Source organism: Panthera pardus, unplaced genomic scaffold, assembly GCF_024362965.1.
Source record: "Panthera pardus isolate Hobbes unplaced genomic scaffold, ASM2436296v1 HiC_scaffold_2, whole genome shotgun sequence".
Classification (NCBI taxonomy): domain Eukaryota; kingdom Metazoa; phylum Chordata; class Mammalia; order Carnivora; family Felidae; genus Panthera; species Panthera pardus.
In genome coordinates this window covers 122,717,404-122,733,154 of record NW_026526765.1, presented here as the reverse complement: position 1 = coordinate 122,733,154, position 15,751 = coordinate 122,717,404, and the positions used below count along the sequence as shown (strand labels likewise).

The 15,751-nt window shown below is 46.4% G+C and overlaps 1 protein-coding gene across 3 annotated transcripts in view; it reads right to left on the bottom strand.

Moving 5' to 3' along the window:
* The window catches only part of NRG2 (neuregulin 2), a 185,043-nt gene extending 182,271 nt beyond the window's left edge, over window positions 1-2,772 (bottom strand). For 2 of the 3 annotated variants that reach the window (XM_019424367.2, XM_019424370.2), the window contains exon 1: window positions 1,821-2,772. In XM_019424367.2, the coding sequence (XP_019279912.2) occupies window positions 1,821-2,547 (727 nt within the window). In that variant the 5' untranslated portion in view covers window positions 2,548-2,772. The remainder of the gene's footprint in view (window positions 1-1,820) is intronic. The other variant, XM_019424369.2, reaches the window with a different exon arrangement.
* Between the last annotated feature and the right edge of the window lie 12,979 nt (window positions 2,773-15,751).

Genomic DNA, 15,751 nt, shown 5'->3' with positions numbered 1-15,751 from the left:
GCATAATTGTCAGGAGGGAAGGAGTAAAGGAGGAGGAGGAAGACAGGGGATTACCTGACAATCACCATTGGGTCTCAGTGGACCAGACTAGGGATTATGTGGTGATGTGCCCTGTGCATATTCAGGAGCAACTCACCGAAAACCAAAACAGAAGCTGTCCTTGGACAAGGTTCAATAAATGTTTTTACTATCTATTTCCCACTGCACAATACAGATCCACAGCTCCCCACGGGGTCTCAGATAAAATACTTAACAATAAAAAATTAACTGGTCTCAACTTGTCATCATAAAACATTTAAGACATTAAAGAGCAGTCAACAAAATTCCTCAGAACAATGTCAGAGAGAGAAACTGCTGTTACCACCAAAGTTTTTCCCTCCTTATTAAGATACTTCAAGATTCTTCTGATCAAAGTGATCACTGTTCAACATAATGCCTGGATATACTACCACCACTAAATTAAAATTTGTCTCCTGAAGGACGGCAGCGGGGTCGGGGGGGGGGGGGGGGGTGCTGGTAAGAGGAGGAAAGCTTCCAAAAGTCAAAGGCATTGATCTAGAAAGATAAGGGCAGCAAAACCTCCTATGAGCTGTTACACATTCTTTGCTTCTCAAAGCCTATCTAGAACCAATTGGTAAACTGGTAAACAAGCCAACTTCGATGGCCATCCAGGACATCTGTCACAATTCAGTGATTACACAGCTCAGAGTCACACAGCAAGCACCAAATTCAGCCTTACTTGGGACAAAATGAAACCCCAATATGAATAAGCACAAGATAAGCTAACACCAAATACTCCAGTATGGGGCCGATTTGGTTTGAAATACCTTACTGAGAAGTATTGGGTGAAGGGATAAGAAACAAAAGCTCTTAAACTGATATTTCTTTGACTTTTGTCATGGGAGACCTCCACTCCCACCTACAGAGACCTACAGATTTCAGTGTTTTGTTTCCAGTCACCTGCGTTCCTGTGCAGCGCCCAAAACCATGAAGATGAGAGACGCAGTCAACACATCCTGCCAGTAAGATGTCAGAGCTTGAACTTACAGCATTCAGCAGAAGTAAGTTACTCTCTTTCACTGTCATCACCATCAACAGACCTAGTGAAATCTCCCAGAAACAGCCAAGAGAGGTGTCTGCTCGATGGTCCTGGACGTTAAGAGAAAGCGTGCTAACTGCTTAGCAAAGACGGGCAATCACAATGGAGAAAACACCCGAGCCACATGGAGGACGGAAAACAGTAGCATAAAAAGTCCAACTCTGTCTGCGCCAGCGGTGTGGATGAGCAGAACCCGGAGCCCAGGAGAGGAAGGAGGGGGCGGGGGCCATCATTCCCTAGGAGAACTTGTAAGCGGAGGCCTTCACAAGCTGGGAGTCTGCCCGGCTGCTCCTGCAGACCCTCTCCAGCCTGAGCAAGGCAGGCCCATGGGAGCAGAGCGGGCAAGGCCTCCGAGGGTCACTCCTGACTCACTGAGCCTCGGGCCAGCACCGCCCGGACTTCTCCGTTTTTCCTGCCGCTACTGGGCTATGATGGCAGCTTTCCAGCTCCACTTGCCATACATCAGCCGCAGATCGCTGCTGGCACAGGCCAGCGCCTTCCCCCGCCCCCCACCCCTGGCACACTTTGAGCCCGATCCTCCTTCTCCCCAACCCCAACCCCCTCACCCACCCGTGCCAGGCGCCCTGCCCAGGGGCGGCCCCACCCCCCAGTAGCCCGCCGCTGCCAGGCCTGGGCACCTGCAGCACCTCTCCGCCCCACCCCCATTCTCTACCACCTCTCCCCTCCCCCCTTTCTCTAGCAGAGGGAGGGGGCGACTCACCGCAGTCAGTGCACAGGATCTTGCCCACCTCTTTCTTGAGGTTTTTGCCGTTGGTGTCGATGGGGGCAAAGGCCGTCTTAAACACTAAGGGCTGCTCCGTGGGCTCCAGGAAAAAGATGTAGCGCTGGTTCCTTTCTAGCGGCGCACAGGAGCCCACGCTGATCACCTGCTCGCGCTGCAGACCCCCGCTCCGGAGCGGCCACTTGTCCAGCACCTTTACCAGCGCCACCCGACCCGAGGCGGGCGGCTCTCGGGTGCTGTTGGAGCTGGAGCCGCCGGCCGGGGCTAACCCCTGTACCTTGCCCTCCACCACCACGGGTGCCTTATACGCCTGGTCCTGCACCGACTTGAGGCTAGGCGAGTAGCAGGCGAGCGACACACCGAAGAGCAGCATGGAGAAGCCGGGGGCCGGGTCGCGCCTCATGCCGCCGGCGGCTGCGGCTCGAGAGCGGGCGGCGGCTCTCCGGGCTGCGGGGCTGCGGGGCTGCGGCTGTTGCGGCGGCCGCGGCTCTGGGGGCGCAGCGGGACGGGAGATGCTGCTGTTGCTGCTGCTGCTGCTCCTGCTGCTGCTCTTGCTGCTGCTGCTGCTGCTGCTCCTCTCGCTGCTGCCGCTGCTGCTGCCGCTGCTGCTGCTGCTGCCGCTGCTGCTGCTGCTGTCGCTGTAGCTGCTGCACCGAGCCTTCTCCAGTGGCGGCGGCGGCAGCGCTGAGCAGCAAACCTGCCGCATCTGGCCAGGCCATTTGGGGGGCTCCGCCGCTCCGCCGCCGCCGCCTTGGGAGGGGAAACAGAGCCCGCTAGAAAACCGGAAACAGCGTAACGTTAGCGCCTCGTAGCCCTCCACCGGCAGCCCGGGGAGGCGGCCCAGCTAGGGCAGGGGGCAGGCGGCAAGCGGGCCGCGATGCGCAGCGCGGAGCCGCGCGGCGCTCCCACCCTGCGCGCCAGGACCTGGAGGAGGATGCGGAGAATAGGACGCCCGCCCACTTGCTCTCTCGCGCCCCCTCTACCCCCGGACCGAGTGAGGAGCGCGGCTTCTGCAGGGGAAGCTTGGGACTGCACTGCCTTAGCGCCCGGCTTCGGGGCCCGCAGGGGCGCGGGAGGAATCGCGCTACCTTAGCTCTTGGGATTTATGGGCAGGACAGTAGGGCAGTGTGTGACGAGAGGACGGAGTAGAGATAAAGGATTCTGGCACCGTCCTATGAAAGTGGGAGTGGGACACAGGGTGTGCCCCTGCCTTTTGGCCATCAGCTGGAGCAGCCAGGGAGATTTCCACGCGAGGTGTGGCGGGCCAGCCCTCCACCTCCTGGGTTGTCCCCTTCCTTGGGAGGACCCTAGAGGCCGGCCCCTAATCGACCCCACGTGTTCGGCCCTGCCAACGCCTAGTGAGCTCTAGAGATTTGAATTGAGGTGGGGAAGGATTCCAGTCCCATCATTTTTGGAAAGAGTTAGGGCTACGTGGAGTCTTGTCTCGGCATCGAGGACACCTAACGCCACCAGGGTGGTGGCTGGGAGTGGGTCCATTCCCAAGACTCTGGGCTTTCTGCAGCTGCTAGTCAGGGCCAGGCGCTGCACAACCTCATCTTCTTTTAAAAAAGCTGTTCCCTAAGGGAGGTAGGGGGCTTCTCGGGAGCCAGCTTGAGAGCCAGAGCCTGTCAGGGCCAGAGGCTGGCTGCTCCATAGGAAAAGGTTTCTTTGTAAAAGTCTGATGCTTGCAAGAGGCAGAAGGGTCTGGTCCACTGGAGCCGGCATCTGATTTAAAAAAGCAAATCCAGGATCCATTCTCCTCCTATCAATAAGGATCTAGTTTTCAATACCCAGCTTATTCTTATATCCTTGAAGGATGTGGAACTCAGGAATTCTACTCAGGTCTTAGAGAATTTTACCCCTGCCTGGGCCCCGCAGGAAGCCAGCCCAGGGATGTCTGGCTTAGGCTTGGACGGCTATTCTGGAAAGGAAGGATGGAGCTAAACCTTCCCTAGCTGTCGAAGAGACACCTCAAACTTAATATATCCAAAGCCAACAGTGTTATTTCTCCCACCCCACTCCAAACTCGCTATAGTTGTCAATGGCAGTATTTTATACTTGGCCACCTGGTCCCTTCAAATAAGTCCCTTGGTCTCCCCTTATTTTCCCTCATCCAATCAATCACCAAGTCCTTCTGCTCTACCTTTTGAAAGATCTCCAATGTATCCTCTCCAGCCCTGCTGTGAATGCCTGAGGTCCAAGTGCTCATCATCTCTCACCTCGGCTACCGCCACACTTCCTAACTAGTCTCTGCACCCTTTGCCCCATTGCCCTCCTCCAGTGCTACCACCGTCAGAGTCACCCTTCTAAAGATGAAATGTAGATAGGAGTTGGCCATGCCACTGCTCAGAGGAATCAAGTCCACAGACTCTTCAGCATGACTCTTCATGGGCTCCCTCTACCTAACCAGCTCCGTACGCTGGGAGCCAACCCATCACCCCAGGAATCCTCAGCAAAGCATGCTGTTTCTTGCTGTGCTTCCACAGATAATGTCTCTTGTGTCCAGAAGCCTTACCTCAAGCTTGTCCATCTGGGAAACTATTCTTTCCCCAAGGCCCAGCTCAGCATTATACCTCATCTCTCCCTTCCTCACATCTACCTCCATCCCCAGCACCATACACATAACATGATGGAATTAATCCCTTCCCCTTTCGTGTAACCATGGGCCTCATACATATTACTGGATGGCACCGACCTATACTAAAAGCAGCTGTTAGTGGGTTTGCATTAGGCCCATTAGATCAGGCACCTTAACGGCAGGGACTATGTCCTATTAGTCTCTGGAGCACTATAACACAGTGGCTGGCATAGAACAGAGATCAGCTGTTTTCCCACCCCACTCCAAACTCGCTATAGTTGTCAATGGCAGTATTTTATACTTGGCCACCAAAAAAAATCAGAAGATTTTTCAGTGAAGAAAGGAGGGAAGGAAGAAAACAATTTAAAGTCAGCTCTCTTAAGAGAGCCAGTCTTGTTGGCCCCTTCAATGTTCCCCTTTATATTTTCGTAGATCACGATCTCCCATGTCACAGAACGTCACTGTAAGGAATATTGCTAACTTCACTCTCCTGTTTCTCAGTGGACCACCCAGTCCCAGGGAGGAAAAGGAACTTACTCAAGATCACACACAGCCGGGACTGTACTGAGACCTCGGTTCCGGAATCCAGAGTGGTAAAGAACTTGCGCTCTGGGGTCAAGCAGAGCTGGGTTTCAAATCAATTTTGTAATTCACAAACTTTGGGATGAGCCTGTTTTTCTCTCTAGGCCTTCGTTTCCTCATATGTATAATGGAGATCATCATAGGGTTTACCCCATAAAGTTGTTTCATTGCTCGTTATATACTAATATCCAGTTGAATGGCTCCTCTGTGCCAAACACTGAGGCACACTACAGGCCACTGGATATACTGCAGGGAACCAAACTGACACTGTCCCTGCTCTTAAAGCCTGTACTGTTGGGAAAAGCAATAGTAAACAAACAGACAAATAGGTAACTAATTGCTTATAGAGGTTCGTCTCCTGAAGGAAATAAATAGGATGAAATGATAGGGAATAATGGAAAGGCGAGAGGGCAGGTAAACTTGGATACTAGAAAGCTTCTCTGAGGAGATAACACTTAAGCTGACAGAAGGATTTGAAGGATGTGGATTATATGCGATAATAAGTGTAAAGTGCTTAGAACAATGCCTGATACAGAGTAAGTGCCAAAATTAATGTTGAATATTACTGTTAACTTTCTTATACCAGTGGTTCCCAACTTAGAGCTGAGAATCTCTAAGTGCTGTGTAGTTAATGTACACTTGGACTTTCTGTATATTAATGGGTACAATTCAACTTTCAATAGTAGATGCCACCATGATGAACAAAAACACACATCCTCTTTCCTTTTTTCACAGACCCATTTTAAAGTATAACAAGACAGGGAGAGCCTGGGTGACTCAATCAGTTGAACGTCTGGCTTCGGCTCAGGTCATGGTCTCATGATTCTTGAGTTCGAGCCCCATGTCAGGCTCTGTGCTCGCAGCTCAGAGCCTAGAGCCTGCTTCGGATTCTGTGTCTCCCTCTCTCTTTGCCCCTCCCCTGCTCGTGCTCTGTCTGTCTGCCTCTCTCTCTCAAAAATAAACGTTAAAAATAATTTAAAGTATAACAAGACATTGTTAGGTATGAAGAACAGTGGAAAGATATCCTATCATTTTGTCTTGTTTTAAAGGATAAATATGTAAGTATTTGTAAAACATAGATTACCTTTGAAAGGACGCAGCAGAAACTGAAACAAGAGTGGGCTCTGGGAAGGGCACTGAGTGACTGAGGAGCGAGTGAAAGTACTATACCCTTTTGTACTGTGTGAATGTTATATCAGGCTCGTATACTACCTGTTTGAAAACAAATGTTTCAGAGGATCCTCTAACTTCATACTGTTTCTAATTGTTATCGTGTATGTTCTTAATCAAAAGCTACTTCCGGGGCACCTGGGTGGCCCAGTCGGTTAAGCACCTGACTTCGGCCCAGGTCATGATCTTGCAGTTTGTGAGTTCAAGCCCTGCATCGGGCTCTGTGCTGACAGCTCAGAGCCTGGAACCTGCTTTGGATTCTGTGTCTCCATCCTTCTCTTCCCCTTCCCTGCTTGCGTGCTCTCTCTCAAAAATAAACATTTAAAAAAATTTTTTAAAAAGCTACTTCAAATAGAACTTTCATTGTATGGGATTCTTGAAATTATTTTTTGGCCTTAAGATGAAAGTCTGATGCTAAAAAGGGTTGGGAATTATTGCATTATAATTTTACCCTCTTCAGAACAAGAGGAAAGTTTTGAAATCCCAGCAGACTACTAGAATTCCCGTGGCCACAGAAAGTGGGGCCGTAGGCAGAGACTTCTAAGGGGAAGAGAAATACCTGTCCAGGTTTCCTGTCCAGCTTCCAGAATTAGCCTCAAGCCTTTAGTATAGAAAAACAGGGTGTCTGGTTTCCTAGAAGGACACACCCAATTGGCTCTTTCCTGGCGATCAAAGTGAATTAGTGTGCATGTTTTAGAAAATAAATCTTGATTGGGCACCAGGGTGGCTCAATCGGTTGAGCATCCAACTCTTGATTTTGGCTCAAGTCATGATCTCACTGTTACTGAGTTCAAGCCCGGCGTCAGTCTCTGTGCTGGCAGCATGGAGCCTGCTTGGGATTCTCAATCTCAAGCTCTCTCTGCCCCTCCCCTGCTTTCTCTCTGTCTCTCTCTCTCTTTAAAAATGGATAAACATTTTAAAAGTTTAATAGACAAAAAAGAAAATAAATCTTGATATTCTGAACCTGCTAACCAGTCATAATTCAACAACTGATAATAAAAATAATAATAGGCCATTTATTAATGGTCTATCGTATGTCAGGAGCTTCGTGTTTATATTTCCATACCTCAACAATTTTGCATTTTACAAGCTGAAGAGACTTGTAGAGGATTAATAACTTGCCCAAATGACAGAGTTAGGATTCCCGTTCAGGTTCGTCGTTGCCCAAATGCTTGCTTTGTGCACACCACTGCCACATCTCTCTGCCTCACCCTGTTGTCATCGGAGAGGTCCCTAACCTCTCCCAGAAACTTCTATCAGTGGCAGACTATCTGAAATGTATACCACTGGGGAGCAAGGGGTGGAGGCAACATTTTACAAACATGAGGAAAATCGAGACATTGCGAGAATTGATGTGACTTTCCCAAGATCACAAAGTCTACTAATAGGGCCAAGATTTATCACAAACTCAAAGCTCACACTTTTGGGAGGTTTTTCGTTTGTTTTATTTTTTTCTCTTTATTTTTTCAGCTTAATTGAGGTATCATGGACAAAAGTGTAATATAAAGGGCAAAAGCCAATCATTTTCTACATAGATGGATAAAGTGTTATCTATACAGTGTTATCAATTATACTCACCCTGTGTACTTTAGATCCTAAGAGCTTATTCATTTCATAAGTGAAAGTTTACACTCTTTTGCCAATCTCTCCCCCTTCCCCCACTCTCCAGCCCCTGACAACCACCATTCTATTCTGTGTCTACAAGTCTGACTTTCATTTTGTTTTATTTTATTCTTTTGTTTTGTTGTGTTTTAAGATCCCACACATAAATGATACCGTGCAGTATTTGTCTTCCTGTGTCTGGCTCATTTCGCTTAGCATAATGTCCTCTAGGTTCACCCGTTTGTGGCAAATAGAATTGTTTTCTTTTTTAAGGCTGAATAATAATAATTTTATAGAGAGTGATATATCCCATCTTTATCCACTCATTCACTGATGGACATCTGGGTTGTTTCTGTACCTTGGCTGTTGCGAACAGCACTGCCATGAACACGGGAGTGTATAGATATACCTCTTTAAGATAATTGTGTTTCCTGTGGCTCAAGCTCACACTTTTGGACAGAACAACCCGGAGAAATAGAAAGCCAGACCTGTTGACTATACCATGGCTCCCCACCAGGTTGTGAAAAAACTGGTTCATGGTAGCAGTGGGCTGTGTCACTATATAATAATCACTGAGAATAAAAACAGAAGTAGACAGAATGGTATAGACATTCTGAATTCGAGATAGAACACCCACATGAAAAGCTTGGCTCCTTCTCCCAGATCCCTCCTACACAGGATGGGCTTCTTCCAGCTTTAGCCGATTCAGTGGCCATTTCTGGCCACTGAACCAGGTTACACGAGTCACTACGACCAGGAGAACTGGCTCGTGGAGGAGATGTGTCTGGCTTTTATGTGGTCGCTGAGTCTTACAAATCCAGCCAAACACTGCAGGACAGTCTCGTTTTCTAAATAAAGACATTTTGTAAACTTCTTTTTTCTCCTTTTGAGATCTGTTTTCTAAATTTGGCTTCCAGAGTGACTCTCAGGTTCTGTGTGGTTAATTTCTTTTCCTCCAAGGAGTTTCAAACAGGGGACTAAACAGAAAACAGATACTGAGAATCTGAGGATATTAGCCCTGGGAAGGACTTCACCATCAATGCAGCCCGATGTCTTCTTTTCTCAGAGGTAGACAGAGGCCACAGAGATGATTTGATTTGCTCAAGGTCACACAGCTTTGTTAGTGGCAGAAACGGCACCCAAACCTCCACGCCTTGCCTGTTTTGTGCTGTTTTGTCCAGGGTTCAAAATCCTGGCTCCGCCACTGCTAGAATGTGAGCAGGTCACTTCACCTTTCTAAGCCTTGGTTTCCTCCCCCACTAATAATGGGATAATGATGTATCTACCTCTTAGGGGTTTTGTGAGGATTCAATGAGATAATTCATGCAAAATGCTTCACGGTATCTGGCACAGAGTAACTGGCTGAGAGTGTGAGCGATGGGCTCAGACTGTCCACATCTGAATTCCAGCACTGCCACTTGCTTCGCTGATTTTTTGGCCGAGTTACTTAACTTCTCTGTGTCTCTGTGGCCTCAGCTGTAAAATGGGTAAAGTGATAATAGGTTCTCCCTCATTACAGTTGTGAGGCTTAAATATAATATGTAGGCTACTTAAAACAATGCCTGGCACATGTTAGCTAGTATTAGAATAACCACTTTTCTTATTCTAAGTAGCTAGACTTTACCCCACATTCAGTGGTTTTAAAACCACCCATTGTCCTATGTTTTGAACACATGCTAAAATTCTTAAGAGTAGAGCCTGATGTTTGTTTGTTTGCTTGCTTGTTTATTTAATTATTTAATTGATAGTCCCAGCTCCCAGTGAAGGGAGGACAGGGTTCAATAATTTATAGCCTAGGGCTGTGTCAGACGCCCAAGGGTTTCTACTCTCCAATTTGCTGGAAAGGGCAGCACCCCCTCTGTCTGAGTCCTTCCATCTGGGATAATAATACTTATTTCTTTGTAAAGTGCTTGGAGACCTTCAGATGAAAAGTGCTATGTGAGCACAAATTATTATCTCTTTTCCAGATATCACTTTTAGATTCAAATCCAGAAGCTCCCCAAAACGGAGCACAGCAGAGGTATAATCTGGACATAGATTATCAGGTTCATGTTGTCACCTTCAGATAGTACCTCCCTGCTTCACCCCCTCATTACTTTTCTTTTACATGTCAGAGTGTATCTAATTGGGACTGGGGAAAATTGAGACACCCCCAAGCTGGATGTTTTTGCTGGTTAGCATTCAAAGATTTTCCTCCCTCTGTTTTCCTGATTTGTGTATTTGGAATCCTCTCCTGAGGTCAACAGGAACTCTGAGGTTGATTCAACTCTGGGGGCGTGAAGCAGAACGAGAAGAAGAAATTATTCTTATTCCCAAATCCTCAGGCTAGTGTACCTTTGAGTGTCCAATTCAACCTTGTCTCTACCTCATAATTTCCAATTCATGTGCATTCTTTTTCATTTGCTTCCTAGACACTTCCAATGTGTCCAAGGTCAGAAATGTTAAGACTTTACCTTTCCTGAATTTTCTTTCTGATTCATACGCTTATTTATTCACTCTCCCAGAAAGCACTTATTGAAAACCTACTATGCATACTGACCCAGATGCTAAAGAAATAATTGTCTTGGTTCCTTTTAGCTTGAGCTAAAATCGAGGCCGAATTAAAGTCAGGAGCTAACACTTGCCCTTGACCACCCCTCTACTCCTTCTATCCCTCCCCTCTCCCTGGGCCAATGTGCACACACTTTTCCCCTATGATGTCACCCTCCTCTTTGCTTCTCAGGCTCAATGACCCACTGTTCTCTCAGCTCCTCCAATTCTGAGGGCACAGAGAGTTTGTCGTGCAAATGAGAGGTCCTCAATGTTTGCTGAACATAACAAGCTCAATTCCACTAAGAGGTTAATATCTATTAAGGCCTAATGCATTATATTCTTTAAGTTGTGGCTTAGTTTCTAAAATATTCCACATTATTCATTCCAAAATAAAGTTAATCCCCCCAAAAATGTCATTCGTTCCTTCTTTTTAAAAATCCATATAATTAATATTTATTTTGCCATTTATCACTCAAAACTATTTTCAGTGCCTACTCTAGACCAAGCTTTATCCAAGATGATGAGAATGCAGGTACAAATAAGACACACGAAGTCCCTGCTCCGGAAGAGCTTACGCTTTTAAAGGGAGACAGACACTAAAAAGGAAATGACACAAAACATTTTAGCAAGAGAAAGAAAAGAGGAAGAGAGAGTGTGTGAGTATGACTAGATTGGAAGTGACCCGAACAGACTGCCACTCACAGGGATGGCCTCTCTAAGGAGGCAGGATTTGAGCTGAGATTTTTTTTTTAATGTTTATTTATTTTCGAGAGAGAGAGAGAGAGAGAGAGAGAGAGAGAGAGAGAGAGGGAGAGAGGGAGGGAAGAGAGAGGGGGAGACACAGAATCTGAAGCAGGCTCCAGGCTCCGAGCTGTCAGCACAGAGCCCGATGCGGGGCTCGAACCCACAAACCGTGCGATCATGACCTGAGCCCAAGTCGGGTGCTTAAACGACTGAGCCACCCAGGTTCTCCTGAGCTGAGATCTTAAGGAGGAAGAGGAGTTGACATACAAAACTCTGGGAGCAGAGCATTTGAGGCAGAGGGGAGAGCACCATACAAAGGACCTGAGACAACGACAAACTTGACAAGATCAGAGTAGGGAAGGAAGGCCAGTGAGGCTGGAAATTGTTATAATTTTTTTAATGTTTGTTTATTTTGAGAGAGAGAGAGCACATGTGCACATAAGTGTGGGAGGGGAGAGAGAGAGTGAGAGAATCCCAAGCAGGCTCCATGCTGTCAGCGCAGAGCCCCACGTGGGGTTCAATCCCATGACCCTGAGATCACGACCAGAGCGCAAATCAAGAGTTGGAGGCTCCACCGACTGAGCCACCCAGGCACCCCAGAAATTGTTATGTCAAGGGGAAAAGCATGGCATGGAATGAGGTTAGGGAGATAAGTAGGGATCAGACTTAGGCTGAGCCTTGCATGCTATTGTAGGTGTGGATTTTATTCTAAGTACAATGAGAAGTCACTGGAGGGTTTAAGTAAGAGGAATGACATCGTTTGGTTTATGTACAAAAGAGATCACTCTCAAATATGGGGCAGAGACTGTAATGGTTACAAGAGTGAAAGCAAAGAGAGCATTTAGGAAGCTGTTAGAGTAGTGTGGGTAGGAGGTGACAGTGGCTTAGACTGGGGTAGTGGCAAGAGATGAAAAATGGGTGGAATTCAAAATGTAATTTGAAGGTGGAACCAACAAGACTTGCTGGAAGATTGGGTGAAGTGAGTACAGAAAATAAAGTGATCGAGGATGACTCAAATTTTGGCTTGAGTAACTGGACAGATCGGGATAGGAAACTTAGCAAGTAACATAATGGGGCTGGAAGAAAAAAGAAAATTCTAGTTTTGACATGGTAACAGTGAGACACCTGTTAGACGTTTAAATGGAAGTTCAAGGACCAGCTGGATAGTTAAGTCTGGACTTGAAATGAGAGGTCAGAGTTAGAGGTCTAAATTTGGGCATCCACATAGAGATGTTATGTAAAGCTATAGAATGGGATAAAATGATGAAATGAGAAATTTGATTGGGAAAAGATCTAGAACTACCCTGACCAATAGAAATATATGTGAGGGACGCCCAGGTGGCTCGCTTGGTTAAGCCTCTGACTCTTGATTTCAGCTCAGGTCATGATCTCATGATTTGTGAGATAGAGCCCCACATGGGGCTCTGTGCTGACAGTGTGGAGACTGCTTGGGATTCTCTCTCTCCCTGTCTCTCTGCCCCTCCCCTGCTTGCACATGCTCTCTCTCTCTCAAAATAATAAATAAACTAAATATATACATGTGAAACACCATGTAATTTTGAATTTTATTTTTTAAATTTCTTTTAAGGTTTATTTTTAAGAGAGAGAGAGACAGAGCACAAGCAGGGGAGGGGCAGAGAGAGAGGGAGACACAGAATCTGAGGCAGGCTCCAGGCTCTGAGCTGTCAGCACAGAGCCCGATGCGGGGCTCGAACTCACAAACTATGAGATCATGACCTGAGCCAAAGTCGGATGCTCAACCAGCTGAGCTACTTAGGCGCCCCTGTAATTTTAAATTTTCTAATAGCCTTACTTAAAAGGTAAAAAGAAACAGATGAAATGAATTTTAATAACTAAAAATGTCCAAAATAGTATTTCAATATATACTCACAGACAATTTTAATGAGATATTTTGTATTCTTTTTGTTTCCACACTAAGTCTTTGAAATTCAGAGTGCATTTTATCCTTATGGCAAATTTTATTTCACACTAGCTACAGGTGGGCGGCACAAGTCTAGATCTTAGCCTGGCTCAACCCAACATTTAGAGATTGAATAGAAGAGGAGGAGTCAGAAAAGGAGACTGGGGGAATGGTGCCATGGAAGCCAAGAGAAGAAAGTATTTTCAAGAGAGACTGGTCAACTGTGTCCAATGTTTATAAGAGGCTGAGGATGAGAAAGAATGATAGAATTCGCCAACATGGAATTCACTCATGACCTTGACTCAAGTTTTTTCAGTGGAGTGATGGTTTCCTGGAGGGAAGCCAGGATGGAGTCAGTGAAAGGTAAGGAAGCAGTGACAGCCAGTATAAACAACATTTTCAAAAAGTTTTGCTGTGCAGACAAGCAGAGAAATGAAGCACCAGTTGGAGGGGGATGTGGATTCAAGGGAATGTTTTTACCAACACAGGAGATGCTAGAGGATGCTTGCACCTGATGGGCATGTTCCAATAAGAAGGAAAGAAATTGTTGTGGGTGAAAGGGCATAACCGAAGAGGGAAATCATTGAGAAGAAAAGAGAAGATGGGCATCAGAGCACGGGGGGGGGGGGGGGGGGGGGCGGGGGGCTGCTCTTTCACAGGAAAAGTGATCCTTCTATTGTAACCGGAATGAATGGGAAAGTAGATACAGTGTCAGAGCAGAGATACAGATTAGCTTATAGATTTGGGTGCCAGAAACCTTCATTTTAACATAAAGCAAAACACAACAACACCGCCAACAAAAGATACATATTTGAGAAATGCAAGCCAGCGAGACAAAGGTAGCATGGCTGTGGAAGGGGAAAGATGGAAAACAGTGCTCGTCTTTCTTTCTCTGTTTAAAAATATCAATCTGATTAATACAGAGAAGACTATGCTTTTTCAGGGTCTGGGATATTGGTGTCTACCCTGCAAGGTACCCCTTTCTCTGGATCGAGTTACCTATGAAACCCACATAGTAATCACAAGGTTGCTTGTTGATCAGTCCCAGGGCAATAAATAACCTTGAGGTCATTTCATGGAGCTGTAAAAAACCCTGATGAACTATCTCTGATACATATAACAGGGTACACATGTCTGTCACATTCAGAGTCTCTCTCCCCTGAACAATGTTGGAAACAGTAATAAAATCTCACAACCCGACCTGTGGGACAATCTACCTGAAGCCTTTTTAATCCTACATCTCTTTGAAAGTCCAGGCTTCTTCCATGCCTTTACAATTTGAACGATCACCACGGGTGAAATACATCAAACAGGATACCAACCAGGAAATAATATTCTACTTGACAGAGCTGACTTAAAGTAATTTACTAAAGGGACTATTTACAAGGCTGTGGGCAGATTTAAAAGAAACAACAGGTAGGTAGAGCCACCCAGGACTGCCAGGAGTTTGTTAAAACCTTCCCTTCCCTAGACATTCAGGGGCAAGGTGAGGAAGGGGTTACAGGATCTCAGTGAGACTGGAGCAGTGTTGGAGGTGTTGTCAGCAGCTACTACAAGACCATGGCACCATGGGTGCCTGGGTGGCTTGGTCGATGAAGCTTCTGACTTCAGCTCGGGTCATGATCTTGAGGTTTTGAGTTCTAGTCCTGTGTTGGGCTCTGTGCTGACAGCTCAGAGCCTGGAGCCTGCTTTGGAGTCTGTGTCTTCCTCTTTCTCTGCCCCTCCCTCTCTCTCTTTCTCTCTCTCTCTCTCAAAAATAAACTAACGTAAAAAAAAAAAAAAAAAAAAAGGAGAACATGGCACCAAAGTAAGGGGGAAAGGAGGGAGAAGAAATCCCCAATCGCTTCACTTCTTCCTACCCCCATGACAAGCTTCTGCTGAACCCACTGGAAGCCAGAGGTGATATCCAAGAGAGGATGGTGCTCCAGGGTTCAGAACAGGACTGGGCAGGGTGGAGAGTGAATCTGGGTTTGGGGGAGGAGGCACACAATGGATAATTAGCACAGGAAGATGAGATATCCTTACATGAAACAATTAAAGAGACAACTAAATAGGAATATCTGCAGAGCACTTAATATGGGATAGAGGTGAGGGGAGGAGAGGAGGGAAAGCTAAACAAAACTAGAATTCACAATCAGGCTATAGTAACTCTTAGGAGTTTTCACTGATCTTTCTAACTAGAACAGAGATTTGGAGGACTAGGGGTTCACTATTTTGTGCTTTGTTTTAGTAAAGAAAAGGTGTAGGTGCACCTGGGTGGCTCAGTCGGTTAAGCGTCTGACTTGGGCTCAGGTCATGATCTCACGGTCCGTGGGTTCGAGCCCCACGTCGGGCTCTGTGCTGACAGTTCGGAGCCTGGAGCCTGTTTCAGATTCTGTGTTTCCCTCTCTCTGCCCCTCCCCTGCTCGTGCTCTGTCTCTCTCGTTCTCAAAAATAAATTAACATAAAATTAAAAAAAAATAAAAGAGAAGGTGTTATTTCTCCTTTATTATGTACCAGGAAAAAAAAATCCTAAAAGTAAAAATATTTGTTTGACTTCTTAGAAAAGGAATCCTGTGCGGATTTTCATATCCTATTATCCTGGGTTCTACCACCCCCCACCTCCTTCCACCTGCACCACTGGAAAGAGGCCTAAACCTCCAGGAGACACTGGCTTACTGAGGCTTAAATTTAGACAAAAGCTTGATGTAGACATTTGAGGTCACTAAGCTTCTGTCACCATATGGACACAATCAAACAGAAAGCAATACAGCATTGTGGTTAAGAAGACAGGCTCTGAAG